Source organism: Sciurus carolinensis, chromosome 5 (genome assembly GCF_902686445.1).
Source record: "Sciurus carolinensis chromosome 5, mSciCar1.2, whole genome shotgun sequence".
Taxonomy (NCBI): domain Eukaryota; kingdom Metazoa; phylum Chordata; class Mammalia; order Rodentia; family Sciuridae; genus Sciurus; species Sciurus carolinensis.
This window is the reverse complement of record NC_062217.1, coordinates 12,210,276-12,229,279: the sequence shown is the minus strand read 5'-3', so window position 1 is coordinate 12,229,279 and position 19,004 is coordinate 12,210,276. Positions and strand designations below refer to the sequence as shown.

Genomic DNA, 19,004 nt, shown 5'->3' with positions numbered 1-19,004 from the left:
AGTAAGTGTGCAATATATATGCACATAAGATGTCTGGCATCTGAAAATTCTGTCTGTGTGTAGACTTAGGTGTGAGGCTCAACCTTTCTCTTAGGAAAAACTCTTCCAACAGCAAGGAGATTCCTGCTGACTCAACAATTTTTTTCAAAGAGGGAAGGGGAATGGGATCACAAAGTGCAGTCATCCTGTGTCCCTGGACTTGGGTCCTTCCCTAAGTATTTGTGCTGCTTGGACCTCCCTTCCCTACTCTCTGAATTGTTCCATTAAAATTATTAATTGGCAATACAGGCATGCTTGTTGGTGGTAAATTTAATCTAATAGCATTTTGTAAAAGGAAATAATCCCTAAAAGTCATGGGGTCATAAAATAACAAACAACAACAACAAAACCTTCCGTTTCTGGCTGGCTCTGGCTGGAAGGCTGAATGCTGAGTGTCCTGAGGGGTCAGACTGCTGTCAGGGAAAGTATGCCAGCACTTCTCCTATGCGGGAGCCACCCCTTCAGTGGAGGTGGATCTCCACCAAACTCAAGGTTCACTCCAAACATAGAAAAAGTTCATGTGACCATTTGTATTCAAAAGCATTAATATTTCATTTTAAAAGAAACATCTAAAGAAAGCAGACGTGGCTCCTGCACATGGACTTGGGCCTGAAGATGATCATGGAGACCTGGAACTTCCAGATGATAGACAATGGGAGATAGAAAGGAAAGCATTTAAAGCTCTCTAGGAGAAGCTGGTTGCAAAAGGGCTCAGGGATCCCTGGGACTGCAATGAAGCTAGGAGACAGATGGTGGCTTCTCACAATGTATCCTTTGTTGGTGCATTTTAAAAAAGATTTAAATGGGGATTTGCTGCTTCTGTGGTAGCTGTAGGGGCCAAATACCTGGAGTTGCAGAACAAAGGATACGACGCCATCATGGAAGATAGTCTCTGGAAACATCTTAGTAATTTCTTAACTCTCTTATAAAAATATGATTTTTTTCACTGTAGTCTACTTGTGTGCAGTTGTTCTAGGTAGCAAAGCAACTAGGGTTTTTAGATGTCTGGTTTTTTGTACATATACTAGTAACGTTTAATAAAGTAAGAAAAAAAACAAAAAGAAACATGATTGAAAGAAATGACATGTTTTTGTTTAAACAAAATCATTTATGAAGTTATGTCTATGAGAAAATCCAATAAGCATTTATCAAGAGCTCAAGATGTATTACAATGCACACTTTACCCAGTACCATGGGTACAGTATAAGTGAGATATGATTCCAGTCCTCAAGAAGCCAAAACCCAGGAGACATTGTCAACTACTTATGACAAAGGAAGATAATTACTTCATGCAGCATATACAAATCTCCCAGAAGGCAGAGTCTCTAGATCCACTGAGAAGCAACAAGGGGATGAGACTAGCAGAGAAAGGTCACGCTAACATGGCCTTTTATTCATTCTTTGCCGCTCTTCTAGGTGGCAGGGTTATTATTATCCACACTTAAAAAGAAGATGAGACTTAGGCAGAGAAGTCAAGAAACCTGCCCCAGGCCTCCCACAAGGATGTGAGCTACGGACTGAGTACTGAAAGATGAGAAGAGTTCTCTCAAAGAAACACAGAACAAGGGAGGACAAGTATGCTGTATATGTAATTTGTGTGCTACTGATGGACAGGATGGAGACACAATATGAACAGAGGAAAGAGCATGGTAAAGTCAAAAGTCCACAGTAGGCTTGAGGAAATCAAGTAGCCCCATCTAGCCTGAGTGTAGTGTAAAAAGAGTGAAGTGGGGGTGAGAATGTAAAATGGGGATGCAAAGAAAATGAACGTGCAAATAAACAGACATCTAAAAACCCTAGTCACACTTACCTAAATTACCTGATTTACTGGCATTTTAAAAGGTCTACATTTTAAAGAAAATACTCCATTTTAATACTTTGCCCTTATGCCTTTGGATTTCCAGGAGAAGTTAAAGAAACCAGGAGCAAATAAAATGTAAAATGTAAAACCCCAAGTCTTTCTTCTTATATAAACATTTCTCAGGGCACATATGTCAGCATTACTAGCCATCTGGTAAAACTGTTTTGTTACTAGCTTGGAACATATCCAGGGTAACTAGTGCACGCAAAAAGGGGAGAAAGGCTTATGAACCTTGGTAGTAATTTTGTAAAACCTGGGGCAGTTGAAGAATTTTTGCTCATATATTATTAAATCAAAGGAGCAGAAGCAATAGCTTTGGATTTAAGCTGGTACTCAGGCTACTGACATGAGATTATTTCTTATAAAAAAAAATAAAGAGGAAAGAAAGAGAACAATGCTGAGATTTTTTAAAAAATGACAAATCCCCTAACTCTTTTGTGAAGAACACAGAGCAGGCACTGATGAGTTCTTAGATTCTTACTAGGGCATTATCCCCTCAGTGTCCTTGCATCTTCTGATGCTGCTGCATCCAATCCCAATTTTGGGGTTAGGGGATCTCTAACTAGTCAACTGAAGCACAAGCTTGGTAATAAATTCTTTCTACTGGGTACAGACATGAAGTGTGGTGTACAGGAGAATCTATAGGCAGTTTCTTCACTGTTCTGGAACAGTGAAGGTTGTGCTGCTTGCTGCCTGGCAGTGGGCTTCCCATTCTGGTCCCTTTTTGGTTGGTGATCCTGTGAAGTCTAGCCTCCACTGAAGACAGTCTCATGAGTGAGGCTACAGAGGGGAAGTCTCAACTATTCAAGCCCAGGAAGTAACTTCCGAGACAGGGATCCTCTGCCACTTATGAAAAACTTCATTATTTTTCCTGAATACAAAAGTAAATACTTGTTTTTAAAAATTGAGTGAACACTATTAAGTAGAAAGTGAAAAAAATCATCCATTAAATCCATCCCTCAGAGATAGGCATGATTAATATTTTGGTATATAGCCTATATGATTATTCGTATGCTGGTTCATCTTTCCATTTAGTAGCTATTTGCCTATCCATTTCTCTACTTGTATATGAAAATATATATTTTCTTCTCAAAAATAAGGTCATATAGATACAATTTACCCTCCTTAACAAAGTGTGTTCACCTTCCTGAGTGAATTTATGTAGACGTATATCATGATTATTAAGAGTTCAGTGGTAGAGCGCTTGCCTAGCGCGTGTGAGGCACAGGGTTCAATCCTCAGCACCACATAAAAATAAATGAATAAAATAAAGGCTTTTTGCTCATCTATAACTCAAAATATTTTTTAAAAAAGAAAAAAGAGTTGCATGAAAACTTGTGACATAAGATACTGTGATCTATTTAACTCTAAGTAACTAGCTTTTTAAAAAATTAACTTCTTATTTATAAGAAAGGCTAAAAACTTCCAGGAAAAAAAAGTTTAAAAAAAAAGACAATAATTACTATATGACAACACAAGTAAGTATAATACATTTCCCATGATCGTTAAGAGACCTTTTATAAAGATGCTAACTGTGGTTCATGTTTATAAACCTGAAAAATCAAAAATACTCTAACTGTCAAAAATTGAGGTAAGGAGCTAATCTCTGGGGCTGGGGCTGTAGCTCAGTGGTACAGTGCTTGCTTAACATGTGTAAGTCACTGGATTAGATCCTCAGCACCACTTATAAATAAATGAATAAAATAAAGGTATTATGTCCATCTACAACTAAAAATATTTTTTTAAAAAAGAGCTAATCTATGGTTCACCTGCTCAATAGATTAATATAATATTCATTAATAGGTATTAGAATAGTATTTATAAAAAGGTATGAACCTTCAGGAAATACTTGTTATTACAGAGAAATAAATATATGCATAAATATATATGTATAATATCTAGCATGACCTTAACTACATAAAATATGAATGAAGAAAATACTCCCCAGAAGTTCAGCATGGGGGCTGCTGCTATAGCTCAGTGGTAGAGTTCTTGCTTAGCATGTGTGAGGCATTAGGTTTGCTCCTCAGTACCACATATAAATAAGTAAAAATATAAAATAAAGGTATTGTGTCCATCTACAACTAAATTTCTTTTTTAAAAGTTCGGCATGGTCCTCCATGAAAGGCAAAAATCAGAAGTAAACCATTTCTCTTCCTCTTATTCTTTTGCATTTCCCCAAATTTCTATGATGATCATGTATGATGTTTATAAATGAAAGAGACTCTTTTAAATATAAAAATAAAATGCTGTTCTTTCATTTAGTCTTCTAAGAATGGTAGAAGATTCACAGGAATCCAGGTGCACTCTCTGACCAAGTCCTATGTCCTTACCAGGGCACATTGCTGTCGGATGGTGACAGCAGGGAGGGCCACCTTATGTGGCCCAGGAATCCTAGAAGGCTAACCCAGCAGGCCTTGTCCTTTACCTGCCTCCTTATGCAGTCCTGCTTCAATGACCTAAGTGTATGGGGAAAGGTTCAATCAGAAACAACCCAAAGGGTGTGCACTGTACTCTGCTGAACTGGCAAATCTTACAGTATAACAGAGAGAATTACCTTAGTGATAACAAATTGAGGTTTTATTTCTCATCAAAGTCCCAAATAGAGGAAACAGAAAGGCCATCAAAAATTGAAGAATCACATAATCAAAGGACTTTGAGAATCCTTTATCAGTTTCAAAGAGACCCACCGGGATCCATCTAAGATTTCTACCTTTTGAAATCACTTGACAAGAGATTCCACACCAAGGAAAGCTGAAGCCACCTGCTGACATGGATGTGCTTAAATTCTCATTAAGAGCACATCTCTATGGTTCTGGAACTTATTAAGCCTTTTTCTAAGACCTATGTCTCTTCTAGTCTTCCACTGAAGAAAGAGAAGAAAAAGGTATAACTGAAGTTACAAAAAGCTAAACAGCCATTTTTGATTTTCAGGCAAACTAATAATATTGGTATTTTGATATTTTATTTTGCAAATGAAAATATGAGTCACTATTATTTATCTATGGCTGTTATTTACCTATTAGTACCTACTCTGGGCCATTCTTTTCATTTCATTGTATTCTGAGAGCCCTCAGCTAGAACAACTCTACAACCAATCTCCACAGAAAAGAAATCAGTTTCATAGGTTCAGAAGTGAACTCATTAAGATGGAGCTACAAAAGAGCACAGTGGTTAAAAGTATAGACCCTCATGCCAGATGCAGTGGTGCACATCTGTAATCCTAGCTATTCAAGAGGCTGAAGCAAGAGGATTACAAATTTGAGGCCAATGTCAGCACCTTAGCAAGATCTTGCCTCAAAATTAAAAAGTAAAAAGGCCTGGGGATGTAGCTCAGTGGTACAGCATCCCTCAGTTCAATCCCTAGTACTGAGAAAAAAAAAAAAAGAGCCCTCAGACACACTTTTACCTACTACCAGTTGTGTGATGTTGTAATACTGCTTAATCTCTCCAAGAATTGCTGTTATAGATTGAAATGTGTCCTCCAAAAAGATCTGGTAAAGTCCTAACCCCTGAATAAATGTGGTCATACATGGAAACTGAGTCTTTGTAGATGTAATCTGTTAAGACAAGGTCACTCTGGTTAGCTTGACCCAGTATAGCTAGTATTTCTCCTAAGAAGGAAATTCAGAGATAGGAACACAGTCATATGAAGCCAGAAACAGAGACTAGAGGGATGCTGCCATGAGCCAAAGAATGCCAGAGGCCACCAGAAGCTAGAAAAGACAAGGAAGGATCATCCCCTGAAGACTTTTGAGAGTGTGGCCCTGCCAACATCTTGCTTTCAAGCTGTTAGCCCTCAGCGTTATGAATAAATATGTTGCTTTAAGTCATCTAGTTCGTAGTATTTTTGTTATGGAAGTTCTAGGAAACTGATACACTCATTAATATAGGAAGAGCATTTAGAATAATTCCTACAAAAAGTAAATACTATGTTGGTTGTAATCTTTCCCCCAATTCCCCATCACTTAAGGGTACCATGTGTCAATTCATCTGGCAAGTCAGAAACCTAGAAATTGTCTCAGATGACTACCCATCTCTCCCTCCTTCCACCCTAACACCCAGTCAGGAAGCCAGACCCAGTAACTGTGCCTTTCTGATGTCACTTGAACTAGCTCCCCTTCTTCCTCTTTCCTCTTGTGAGGGCTCTGCTGTGCCCTTTCCCATCTCTTCACAGAACTCTCTCAACTGATTCCTCTTCTAGGCACAACTCTTCCCCCTAACCTCTCCCTCTCAGCACCACCCCAATATCCTATGCAGAATCAAAATTAACCAGGTTACTCTGCCAACTCCAAACCCTTTCTTCCTTCCCAGGGACTTGGGAAAATGTTCTGTGCCCACCCCCCGTTCCCTCTGATGTGAGTTCAACAATTTATCTGACTGTTCCCATCTCTCCCTCCCCACCACATAACCTCTATTTCTCAGGTGTGGAAACAAGCAAGAATTGAAACTTACTTCCGAAAGTCTGCAAGTAACTTGAGCATGTCGTCATTCGATAGCTTATTACTGTCTTGCCTGTAGACTGCAGAAAATCTGGCATTTTTATCAAGGTTTCCAGATGCATCTTTAAACAACGTCCTGCAATAGCAAAATGACATTCCTAAATGGGTCTTCAAAACATCAAAATAAACCCATCATTTAACTTTGGTCCTCTGCATAGCCTAATTATTATCCCATTGGCTGTAGTCAACAGAAACCTCATTATTGAAAAATATGAAAAATATTAATGAGGATGAATACAACTAATTCAATTTACACAGAAAACAGTTCCAGCAGACAGGCTTGTGCATAGGAAACAGAACACACATTCAAATGCATAAGAAGTAAAGACCACAGACAGAGGCCACTGCAGGCCTCCCTAGCTGCCACCTACTTCCAGCTGGAAGCACGTGGCAGGGACCTGGAATTGCTCTTCAGCTAACCTCCTGCCCACCCTGCTAGTGCTAGATGGCTACTCTCTGACCAGCGCCTTTCTTCTGATTTTTCAGACCTGGGGCTTGCCTACTCTCAGTTTTACACATTCAGATCCTCTTTGACTTGGACAACAAAACAAATAGATCTATCTACTAACTAGGCTACCTGTCTATCTGTGTTATAAAAGGTGTTCCCCTTACCTTGCTGCCCAAGCAAATGGCATCCTGTACTGTCCTAGTCTTTGGCATGCCTGCTTGGCGTTCTTGAGCACCTTCTGAGCAACCTTGAAGACATCAGAATAGAGCCATGAGATGCTGCATCCTACTGACAAGAGAATTAAGATCTAAAGAGCCATCATCACACATTTGTTAAACAAGCTCTCACTGTAGCATCAGATGCATGGGAAAGCACATCCTACAGGAATGAATATGGCTTATCCATGCTCAGCACAGACTTCTCTTTTTAAAAACACTCTCTAACAGTGATTTTCAAACAATGTAGAATGATTACTGTTTCTAAAATGCATGTTTTTGGTCTTTGGCAATAAACATGCTATTTCAGACTTTCATACTTCTTTTTAACTAAGGGCTACTTTAATTATAAGACCACTGAGTTATTAGTAAATATTAATATTTGGATTCATGTTGAAATATATTGCATTACAAAATTAAAGGAGAACTCTAATGAACACACTGAACTTTCTCAGATCCTAATGTCCACCAGTTGGAGCAGACTCTCACAATTTAGGGGTTATTTATTAGGTACAGACTTAGGCTATGGTTTTCAATTGCTATGTTTTTGCTTCCTAAATATAAAATTACTGCTACTTTCACCTCCTAATGATCAATTTTGGTTTGTTGTGAGTTGACTGATTTAACCCTCGAGTGCACAATGGGAATATTTGCTCTTGGCCAAAGACATGTACGTCATATATATGGCAGGTCTATCACTAACAACCACATACTAAAGCACGTGGTGTCTTATTTCCCCAAATTTGCTTATACTATGATAGTGCACTGTTATCAATGTAAAGTTTGACTGATTCAAGACAGGGTGGCAAGTCAAAGGGTCCTTAACATTACTGAAAACATCAAAGTCAAACTAATTTTAGGAAATATGCTCTAGCATCTGTGAGCCAAAGTGGGTAGGTCAAACTGCAGCGTGTCACTGTTAGAAATGCAATTTCAGGGCCTGCCTCAACCCTCCTGGATCAGAACTTGTATCCTGAAGAAACCTCCAGTGACCTGTGTGCACCATTGGGTGTGAGAAGCACTTATTAGAACACTTGGGATAGAATGATAGAGCTAAGTCACCGTGAACCCAGCTGTGTGCCTCCACAGGCCATTAAACCTGTCTGGGCTCACCGGGAAAATGAAGGGTTTACATGATGCTTTCATGATCCCTTCCAGTTACAAAACTTACTGATCCTCCCACAGTCACACTGTGGGAAGTACTGCATGCATAAGTGAACAGGAAGACACATCCTGGTTGAAAAAGAAGTTAAGAGACCATCTAGTCTGCCATTTCTTCTTAATGGAGTATGTTCATCTCTCCCTGGGTGATTTAGTGGGGTCTGGGGCACTTGCGGTTGGAGGATAAAAAACAGTCTAACATTCCTGGAGGGTCAATTTTCCTTAAACGTTTTAAGATTCAAGATTTTTAGACTCTAATAGTAACATGTATGTTACAGAGTAATATGCAGTATTTGCATAAAATTTAAAGCTAGAACAATAAGGCTTTGATAAGTTTCACTCTTCCCTAAAGTAAATTAGGACTGAGCTCTCAAACTTACCAAGGGTGCAAAGAGAAAAATATGTGAAAGTAAGAGTGAAAAATAAGATTTTGTCCCTTTGGCTCCCCTCCCCAACTTCTCTCTTTTTTAAATGGTAGATACCTACAGAGGTTTTTCATATAAACAAAAATTTACTGTAAATAACATTATAGATCATTTAGATGAAAAATAGGATGAGACAAATTTGAGAGAAGAAAATAATCTCACTGTACCATCTCCACTAAAACTACTATGCTGATGTGAGATGGCTGAGCCTTAATTTCTGCTTTAATTTCATGCTTTGGAGGAGGTAGGAAATGAATCCCTGGACGAACTTTACATGCCATAACAGACTTCAAGAGATGCTCAATGGACACTGGGAAGTGTGCAGAGTAAGGTTTAGCCCAGTGATATTGAGTTTTGCACCAACATGCCAAATTTCAAATTATGCACGTGGCAAGCAGTAGTAACAATGTTGATGTGTACAGGCTTTGCAAGTATACTGCAAACACAGTTGTGGAGTAGATTTTAACGAAGACCCTCATTGATTATTAATCAAAACATAAAAGAGCTAAAAGAGCTTCTTATCCAAGGTTTTACAGACTTGCTTTTAAAAAACAAAATGGCTCCTCTCCAGGGACCAAACTTTACTCAGCTTTTATCAGTCAAAAAGGCTTAGTGTTTGAAGCAGTGAGCCTGGTAAATGGGCTTTTAGTTGACTGGAGCCATTATAAATAACGATGCCTTGCATGCTTTCCATGATTCATGATGTCTACAGCAATGGCTCATATATTATCAGTTTTGATCCTTACACAGACCTGGAGAGGAAGGCAGGAGCAGATAGTAACATCATCCCACACCCACAGATAGGATATCTGGGTGCTAGAGACGTGATCTGTTCAAAGCATGCAGAATAGTTAGGTGCTCTGCACCCAGGTCTTCTGACTCTTGGAACCTCTTCTTTAATGACCATCTTGCATCTTGGTGGATACATGTGACATATGATGGTCAAAGTGATGAAAAGGAGGAGGACTGAATAAGCTCAATGAACCTCAGCTGGACCCTCTGGTGTGTTCAATCTTACTGTGGATCAGTCCTCGTCAATGCATCCAGGCTTCTCTCAGATGACCACTTACAACATTAAAAAATAAAGGGTTGGGAAGAATAGCACATGCCCATAACCCCCGCCACTCAGGAGGCTGAGGCAGGAGGATCATTAGTTCAAGGCCAGCCTGGACAACATGGTGAGGCTTCATTTAAAAAAAAAAAAAAAAAAGTAACTAAAAGTACTGTAAAACTAGCAAGAACAGCAGGATTCAGTAGCTTACTTTAACCTGGTGGCACAATGTGCTACAAAAGTGATAGGAACATGTTAGCCACTGTAATTGTGGAAAAATAAGCAGGTAACCACAGTTTTGTAGGCCTTAGTTTTCTAAAGAATAAAAGGAGGTCTTATATAAGATGATTTGATAATTCTATGGTATGTCCATACCTAGGCACTTCCCAAATAATGAACACTACTTTGAAAATATAACAAATGTATGTCTTTTATGTTTCCCTAAGGTCCCAACACTTCTGCCACAATGACCTTGACCCTCTAACAAAAAAATAAGTGAACCTGAACCACTGACACCACTGGCCAGATCATCTGAGTCAAGGCCATCTCCAAACTCCAGTCTCAATTCATGTGTAATTGGACTAGTGTACTTCCCACAAGACACATCAACAAGTGGAATGAATTGTGTTTGACTACAATACACGTGACTCTTAATGACAGAAAGTTTACAATCAAGCTGGCGCTTCGTGAACTACTTTAGGACATAAGAATAGATTAGTCAGGGCTGGGGAGATAGCTCAGTTGGTGGAGAGCTCGCCTTGCAAGCACAAGGCCATGGGTTCAATTCCCAGCACTGAAAAAAAAGAATAGACTAGTCAAACAAAGTATTTTATTTGCATGCTGGACTATTAGCATTAAAAACGTGACACATAGGGGCTGGGGGAATATTCAGTAGTAAAGTGTGAGCTTAGTATATATGAGACCCTGGGTTCAATTCCTACCACCAAAAAATAAAAAAAATTTTAAAAAGGACACATTGCATTAAATAGAGAATAAATATACGCAGTATTCTACATGTTTTAGACTTTAACTATGGCTTACCTTTTATTTTATTAAAAACCTAATATTGTGAAATAAAGTCCTTTTCTCAGATTGCTTTTTATCTTCATAAAACATGAAAGTCATTCATACCTTAGAAGAGTCTGAACTTTTCATATACGGTTCAGCACAATGCGTGATGCTCCCCTGAAGGACTTTTTCAATTCTGGCCACAAGAAATATGTCTGGATGAGGACATGTGACTGAAAATATTCCCTAGGAGAAAAACAGTTTTCCTCAGTAAGTAGAATTCACAGCTGCATTAAACAATCCTATGACCATGAAAGCAGCAAAGAATTGTGAAACAGTACAACTTGCAGGGAGCACCAGGACCCAAAGGAATGACCAACAGGTGATCATCTGCTCAGAAAGTGTGTCTGGTGAGGGAGGAAGCTAGGAAAAAGCTCAGAAAAAGAAATCAAAACCACTTCTCCCTCAGTTTGCTTTTACTGTCTAATTACATATTCTATCTATATAATTAACAGTCCAAGTTACCTCACTTGTGCATTACAAGGTCTCATTTTGGCATTTTCAATGTATTTGTGTATCATGTGCGAAATAATTCTGAACATAGAGTGCTGGACCCCTGCTCCCCACCTGCTTTGGATACTGCATAGCAGCTGCATGAAGGACGTCCTGAAAGGCAGGTGGGCTCTGGCTGCCATTCACCAGAGGTGGGGATGTAGGAACCAGCATCTGCCGCACTGAGAAATGATTCAGGTCCACATGGAAATCAGCAGAAATCTTTCTGTTGTATTTTATGTCGAATAGGGACAGGGTAACAAAGAAAGGCTCCACCTGAACAAAACAAAACAATCCAGACCATCACTCTGGTTCAAACGGCTGGAAAAAAGAATACTGCTGTCAAAGAAGAAATGATGAGCTCTATTTATGATTGTTGCCATAAATTACTAATGTAGATAAATAGCCTTGTCTTTTGCCAGAGAATTAGGTTATAAAAAAGCACTTTAGAAAACAAAGAAAACAATTATTTTACCTTTGTGAGTTTTGCTACTTAATGTGTACTCCACAGAAAACAGACAGGGGCTCTGCCTTAAGCATCGAAGATGCGATCTGCCTGCTTGAACACTGAGCATACTACCATCCTTAACCTTCGTCACAAACATCCTGTCCCTGTAGGCTGCACAGCCCTCCAAAAGCATCCTGATACACAAGATGCACCTCTAGAATTTCACAATTTCACATCCAGGCTGCACTGTCCTGGGAAACCTGTAATATCTGAAATCTCTGAACATTAAAAAAATCTTTTTTTTTTTTTTAAAAAAAGGAAAATTACATTTGTAGTGGGTCCTTCTTCATTTTCAGCAACACAACATTGCAAATTGAAAGATAAATCATTGCACTTGACAAGAATCCTTTTTCCAAACTTCTCTTCAAATGGCTTTACTTCTGGTTCAGCTGATGAGAAGTCAAGCTTCTTTAAAAGAAAATACAGATATATAAATACATTATTATCATACTTTAAAAATTCCATTATAAATATACCCAAACAAGATGGCCTAAAAATATGGAAAGGTTATATACACTCATTTATTCACAACAGTGTTACTACTTTATAGTAAGTTCACAGAGTTCATAATCAATTGCATAGTTTATAAAGATGGTCAAGTAAACAATGACATTCTTATTTAATGGATAATTACATGGGGCTTATAGTTATATTTTCAAACAACCCAAATGTTCATTATTAGATGTGTACAGACATAAAATGTGATACACATATATATATATACATATACACACACCTTCATATGTGAACACACACACACACACACACACACACTACAATGGGCATATTAATCAGTCATTAAAAAGAAGGAAATTCTGACAATATGAATGGACCTTGAAAACACTGTGTTAACTGAAAGAAGCACGACACAAAGGACAAATACTATATGATTCCACTTTTATGAAGTTCCTAAAATAGGCAAATTCATAGACACCAAAAGTAGAACAGAAGTTTCCAGGAGCCTGGGAGAAGAAGGAATGGGGAATTATTATCTGATAGAGTGTTTCAATTCAGGAAGATGAAGAAGTTCCAGAAATGGATGGAGATAATGGTTACACAACAATGAGAATGTATTTAATGTCACTGAACTGTACACTTGAAAATGGCTTAAATAGTAAATTTTATGTTATATATATTTTATCACAATAAATAAAAATTGCCCAAACTAAATGAAGGGGTGGGGTTTAGGAGGTATATGAAGAAACAGAAAAATACTTACTATGATTCAAGTTAAAAAGAAGTTTTACTAAAACACACACACACACACACAAATGAAGAGGGAAAATACCCAGGTTGAAATAAAGCAGAAGCTTCGTCCCCTCAGGGCTGGCCTCTGTGGTGCTCATTATCCCAGGCAGCCCCGAAGGTCCTCACCACACATTTGGATTTCTTTGGGAGACAGGTGTGCATCTCAGCACTGCCAGGTTCGTACCTGGGACTGAGCCTGGGCTGCTCAGGAGTTACCACTGCCTCCTGGTGTCGGCAGTGACACCTGCTATTTTCTAATGGTTATCTTAACAGACAAGTTGTATGATCTTTGTGGACCTGAGAATGTCTTCAGCTAAATCTCAATATTCAACACTCTACTGAATATCAAATATTCACAATAATTATATGCTATGATGATGAGCACACAAGTCATTTTTATTTTTCTTCTTTTCTCCAAATTTTCCACATTGTTACACTGCTTATCAACCCCAAATAAACAAAGGAAACAAATAAAAAAGCATCAAAAATTTTCTCCTCCCCACCCACTTAATTTTAAATCTTAAATATTAAAATAGTTCTTACCTGAGCATCTGGGTCTAAGTAAAAAAGTTTAACTCTGCTTTCACTTTTCAGTTTGATTTCTGCTTCTCTGGTACTCTGACAAGATAAATAAAAATTACATTAAACAATATCCTTTTATTTTTTTTTAACAGAGGTAACCAAAAGTATCTGAAGGCTTAGCCATCATTAAGATTCAGGCTGTCTGTCAGACAACCCTGCCTCATCTCCGAGAGAAAGCTGCGTGTCAACAACAGATTCACTAAGGAGCAATGCTGGGTTGGTGGGTGCGTGGGTAGGGAGTTCACACGTGAACCCTGATCTTATGAGGTTAGCAACCAACTGCGGACTCAAAAAGCAGTCCAAAGAAAGCAAAAGAGAATAATGAAACATCAAACTGGTAAGAAAGGCTTCATAAAGTAACAGAATCTGGGACAGGTTTTGAACAAAGGGGCAGAATTTAGATAGCCAGGGGGAAACATGGACATTCCAGGCTGACTGGAAAGGATGCACAGACAGACAGACACTGAGGATGAAAATGAACCCAGGCAATAGACAGGATTGAATAGGGTCCACTCTAAGATTGAGGGTACAAGAAGGGCAAGATGAAGGAATATATTTTGAATGGTGAAGGAGAGAAAATCATGATAGATCTTGAAGGATACGACGCTGATTTATTCAATAAATATTCAGTAAGCATCTACCATGTGCCAGACACTGGGGACAGAAACATGAATGAACAAAGTTCCCACTCCCCAGGAATACCAGCTGGGGAGACAACAGAGAAGTAAGAATGACAAAAGAGAGCATAAGGTATGGACTAGAAGTGGCAGTCAGGAAGGACCTCTCAGAAGGAGACCCCTCTTGAAGCACAAGCACATTCAGCCAGGAAAGGAAAGGAGAACATTCTAAGAGGAGATGCTACAGGTACATAGGGACAAGTCACAAATGATCACATTGTTCATAATAACTGGATGGTTGGGCATGGTGGGGACAAGTCAAGAGAAATGAGTCTGGGACTTGTATGCTAAAGACTGTGGATTTCATTCAGAATTCAAAACATTCCACGACAGTTTAGCAAGAATAAAATAATGACTTCTGCATTTTAGAATCATCACTTTGGTAGGTCTGAAGCAGTGGATTAAACAAGGTAAGACCAGCAGGCTCCCAGGATCTTCCCTGGATTGTCACATAGCCTCCCAGGCTCACACAACAATGCCTTTAACGAATCCCATATTTTATCTTGAGTAGCCTGCTGAAAGGTGATGCCACAAACTTAGAGAAAATTCAGGCAAAAGAGCAAGTGGGTGGAAAAGATGATAAACAAAACGGAGAGTGCCTGCAGGATTTTCAAGAGGAAGCATCCAGTAGACAGTTAGAAACAAGGGATTTAAGCACAAGGCAGAGGAGAAGGTTGGAGTTAGGCTAGGATAACATTACCAGGCAAGCGGGAAGAAGTCATGGGTGTGGAAGAGACTGCCTGGGGAGAAAGTGGGGGTGAGCCTGGGACGACCCTGGGGCTCCAGCACTGCAGGGATGGCAGAAGAGACACCATTAAGGGAGACAGACCTAAGGAGATGTAAGGTGTGGGATAAAAACCGGAGACTTCCAAAGACATGCTCAAGACAGAATCATCTCTAACCTTACAATTTATCATATGGGCACCTCTAAATCCACATCATCTTCTAGGTAGCCAGGGCTTCCTGTTACCCTCAATCTCCATAGTAAAGTCTGTGGAGGGAGAAAAGACTGTCCTCTCTCATCTGCTACCTTCTGGAGTCACCTCTTATCACCTGGGCATGGGGCAGTGACAGCCAGTGGGGAAGATGTCCTGTCCTCTCTGCTAGTGGCTGAGCAAAGTCCATTTTTACATTTCTAATAAAGACTATTGAGAAATTAAACATCACCTTAATTTTCTCAGTCCTAAAATTGCTTTAATAGTTCCTTAGCAATCACCCAAACTGTCATGACTGTACTTAACCAACCTTCTATGTCCAAGTGAAATACCACTAGAATACTAAGAAACTGGATTCTAGTTCTAGTTCAGCTGTTAAAAAGACCTGCAAGCTAATGAGATCTCTAGAGTCTGTTTACATTTCTAAGTAAAAAGGCTGAATGAGAAGATGGTTCAAATCTCTTGCCTAGAAAAGTTTGTTTTGATGCTTCTGAGGACAAGGGCATTCCTTTAAATCTTCTGCTCATGCTTTCAGAGTGGAGCATGGAGCTGGGGTGCCTCCCTCCACATGGGCGATGAGACTGCTTCATTTCGTTTCATCTTGCCCATCATTATTCCTAATTTTCACACAGAAAGAACTGGAACATACACAAGTGGAATCTACTTTTACTGAACCAAAGAACTTGCTTTACATTGTACACTGTTTCTCAACAAGACAATCAGTACTAGGTGCTACAAGCTACTACCAACAGTGTACTCTACTTCTGAATCCTCTGCTTGAGTTCTTCCACAAAGGCAAAGACTGTGATCTCAGATGCTAACATGGAACAATGGGTTCTAAATGTAGAAGTGCCTTTCTTAAAAGGCACTCTTTGTATCAAGTTGACTGTGCTAGTTTAGGAGAAGAGAAAATAATAAAGTAGGAAAAACTGCTACGGGCTCCACAGAAGTAGAGGACAAATAGGGGTGCAGACACATTAAAAGAAACTACAAGAACAACATAACTAGTAGCCAAAATAGATACAGAACATCCTAGTGTTGCCACTGACATCCAATGAATTCATATTCTTCATCAGAGAGATGCCTTATTAGGAAAGAAGGGACAACTTTCATGTAATAATAACCTAAAAGCTGTAATCTACCTTACATACACAGTTCTGCTGTGGGCTACATAAAAACAAATTCAGCTTCTTTTAAAGTTCCTTCCATCCCTCCCAAGGCTAAAGATGATGCATCGAACAGAAAATAAGCCCAATAGGGGTTGAAGGAATTACCAAGTAACATCTAGGAGTTGAGAAAATATTGCTCAAGAAGGGCAGGGCTTCACCTAATGGCCAGGAATACTAAGAATCTGGAAGAATAATGATGATGAATGCTAAAATTTATTGATAATAGCTAACATCTACATGTTGGGTATTATCCTAAGTGCCCATTTAAATTTTACACAAGCTATGGCTGGGCCTAGCTCATTGGTACAAGACTTGCCTAACATGCACTAGGACCTGGTTTCAAACTCCAGCACTCACCCACCCCCCCAAAAACTAGTTATGGGCCGAACATTCAAGAGTATGCAGAAAAAGCATACTGTCTTAAGTTTATTTGTGAGTAGATAAAAAATCTAAAGTCAAGTCTATGGCCAACAGTATCTTATTTTGAGAGTGAATTATCAGTACAATATTGTATTGACTATTGGGTCATTTAAATAGAATGAGTTGGGATAGGAAGACTTAGTAAAATCTTCTGAGGTCAAAACATTAACTTTTTAATTTAAAGGGCTATCATGGTTTATACTGACTACTTCAAAGATATCTGACTTGCCAAGACCATCATCTCACCCATGTTCCAAAGCTAGGATCAAGCAATATAGAATAAATAGACCCAGAAATGCAATGCCAGCAGACCTCACAAACAACATCATACCAAATTTCTTTTTATCATAATGCAATGATACTGTTTTCTGGACTGGGACATAGGGAAGGAAGCATTTATTATTACAAGCTTAAAAAATCAGAAAAAATGTCTGTTGAACTGTCTTGGGTTCTGACAAGTTCTGCTGAGTTTGGCACTGTAACCCTACTCGACCTCACTGAGACTATAAAGTTTGACACCATGCTCTGTCTTTTATTCGACTGTGGAAGATTTAACTGGAAACATAAGATTATTCACTTAAAAAGAATTTATGAGGATATAGGCACAATAATTTTGGATTAAGAAAACTCTGCCTCTCTTTCAGAACCACAAGGAAGACTAAATTAAGAGTGAGTTACTGTTCTCTGAGTACAAAAAAAGTTCAAAAACAGGAAAACATAAGGGGAAGCCTGAGGGTGTTCTTCAAACTACCTTTATATAAACAGGTGGTATGTATGTTTCAATGTGAAGACTGAAGACAAATGCAAGCATAGAGAAATTACTAAACAACTACCAGTAGGGCTTACAAACTGATCATGTTACCCCCTGACTTTCCAGGGAAGAAACCAACTGACTAACCGTATGGTCTGTATATGTAAAATAAATATTTATAAGGCTGATGCTATATGTCCTATTATATTTATAACAAAAATTGGTCCCACACCAGACAATAGGAGGGAAATGACAGGTTTGGGGGGGATACAGCCTGTCCCCTAATATGAAGACAATAAAGATGTTCAGTACTACATGTGTAAACATAAGCTCCAAGAACATACAAAATGTCCTGGAAACCTGCGTCCATTTCACTCACGCCATAAGCACAAGGCCCCTCCACAATATTCCAGAATGAGACATGGGTTATTTTTGCACTGAAACAACTTCCTGTCCATCATATCCTGTTTGGCTGTGTCTCAGTCAAAATGGAAAACAAAAGTCAGGCAACAGGATGAGAGAGGCAGAAAAAGAGGAGCTGACCAGAGAGGCGGCTACCACTAAATTACACCTTCGGTCACCTTTGGCCTTCCCTCTTCATCTAGGGCTTTCCCTGAAATCTTCCTTAGCTGTGGCCCTGCCTCCTCCTGACCCTTTCTAGCAGTTTCCTTCCTTGGTACTGACCTTTTTACCCCTTCTTCCCCTGCCTGAACTCTTCCTCTGTGCACAGCCGCGTGCCTCCTGCTCTCTACCCGCTCAGTCTCTGGGTCTGCAGCCATGGAATCCTTTCTTCCTGAAGCAGGATGACCACCATCAGTCTCCTCTGCTTTCCCAACAGATGCAAATGATCTTCAACCCAGGGACACCACAGGGGGTGATAAACATCCAGGTTCTGAGTCATGAGAGACCAGGTCTCCAGTTGGTGCCCGGGCCCCTCATGCCAAGCCATTAAAAGGCACAGGTGACAGACACCTACTTCCTACACTTCTGTGGGGTCCATGACAATACACCTTAATTTTCTTCTTTCATTTTCCCTTCAAAAACTTACCTTCTGCCTTTTTCTACCTTCTTAAATAAAAATATCTTTAAAACATCTGATAGCTAGGGGGAAACACACAATAAAGACCCTTACCCTGCTGCATGTATCAGGTTTTGACCCTAACCCAAAATAAGAGATAAGGGATATAATTTACACTACAGTGCCCCCGCCTCTCTCTACACACACACACACACACACACACACACACACACACACACACAGTGCCTATAATAATTAAGGACAGTGTACTTTTATATTCTCTGTTCAATTCTATTCCATTTAATTTTTTAAAAATGTGGGTCACATAAGATTGAGCCTGATACAAAGAGGACAGACTGAATGGTTCTGTGCATAGGAAGTAGACGTCTAGAACAGTGAAAACACACCTATGGTGATGATCAGAATAATGAGTG

The 19,004-nt window shown here is 39.3% G+C and overlaps 1 protein-coding gene across 12 annotated transcripts in view; it reads right to left on the bottom strand.

Moving 5' to 3' along the window:
- Dock9 (dedicator of cytokinesis 9) overlaps nucleotides 1-19,004 on the bottom strand; it is a 273,347-nt gene that overhangs the window by 96,795 nt on the left and 157,548 nt on the right. For all 12 annotated transcript variants that reach the window (XM_047553251.1, XM_047553252.1, XM_047553253.1 and 9 more), the window contains exons 10-15: nucleotides 13,562-13,636; nucleotides 12,038-12,178; nucleotides 11,338-11,538; nucleotides 10,834-10,956; nucleotides 7,015-7,097; nucleotides 6,356-6,478 (exon numbers count right to left, since the gene is read on the bottom strand). In XM_047553251.1, the coding sequence (XP_047409207.1) occupies nucleotides 6,356-6,478; nucleotides 7,015-7,097; nucleotides 10,834-10,956; nucleotides 11,338-11,538; nucleotides 12,038-12,178; nucleotides 13,562-13,636 (746 nt within the window). The remainder of the gene's footprint in view (nucleotides 1-6,355; nucleotides 6,479-7,014; nucleotides 7,098-10,833; nucleotides 10,957-11,337; nucleotides 11,539-12,037; nucleotides 12,179-13,561; nucleotides 13,637-19,004) is intronic.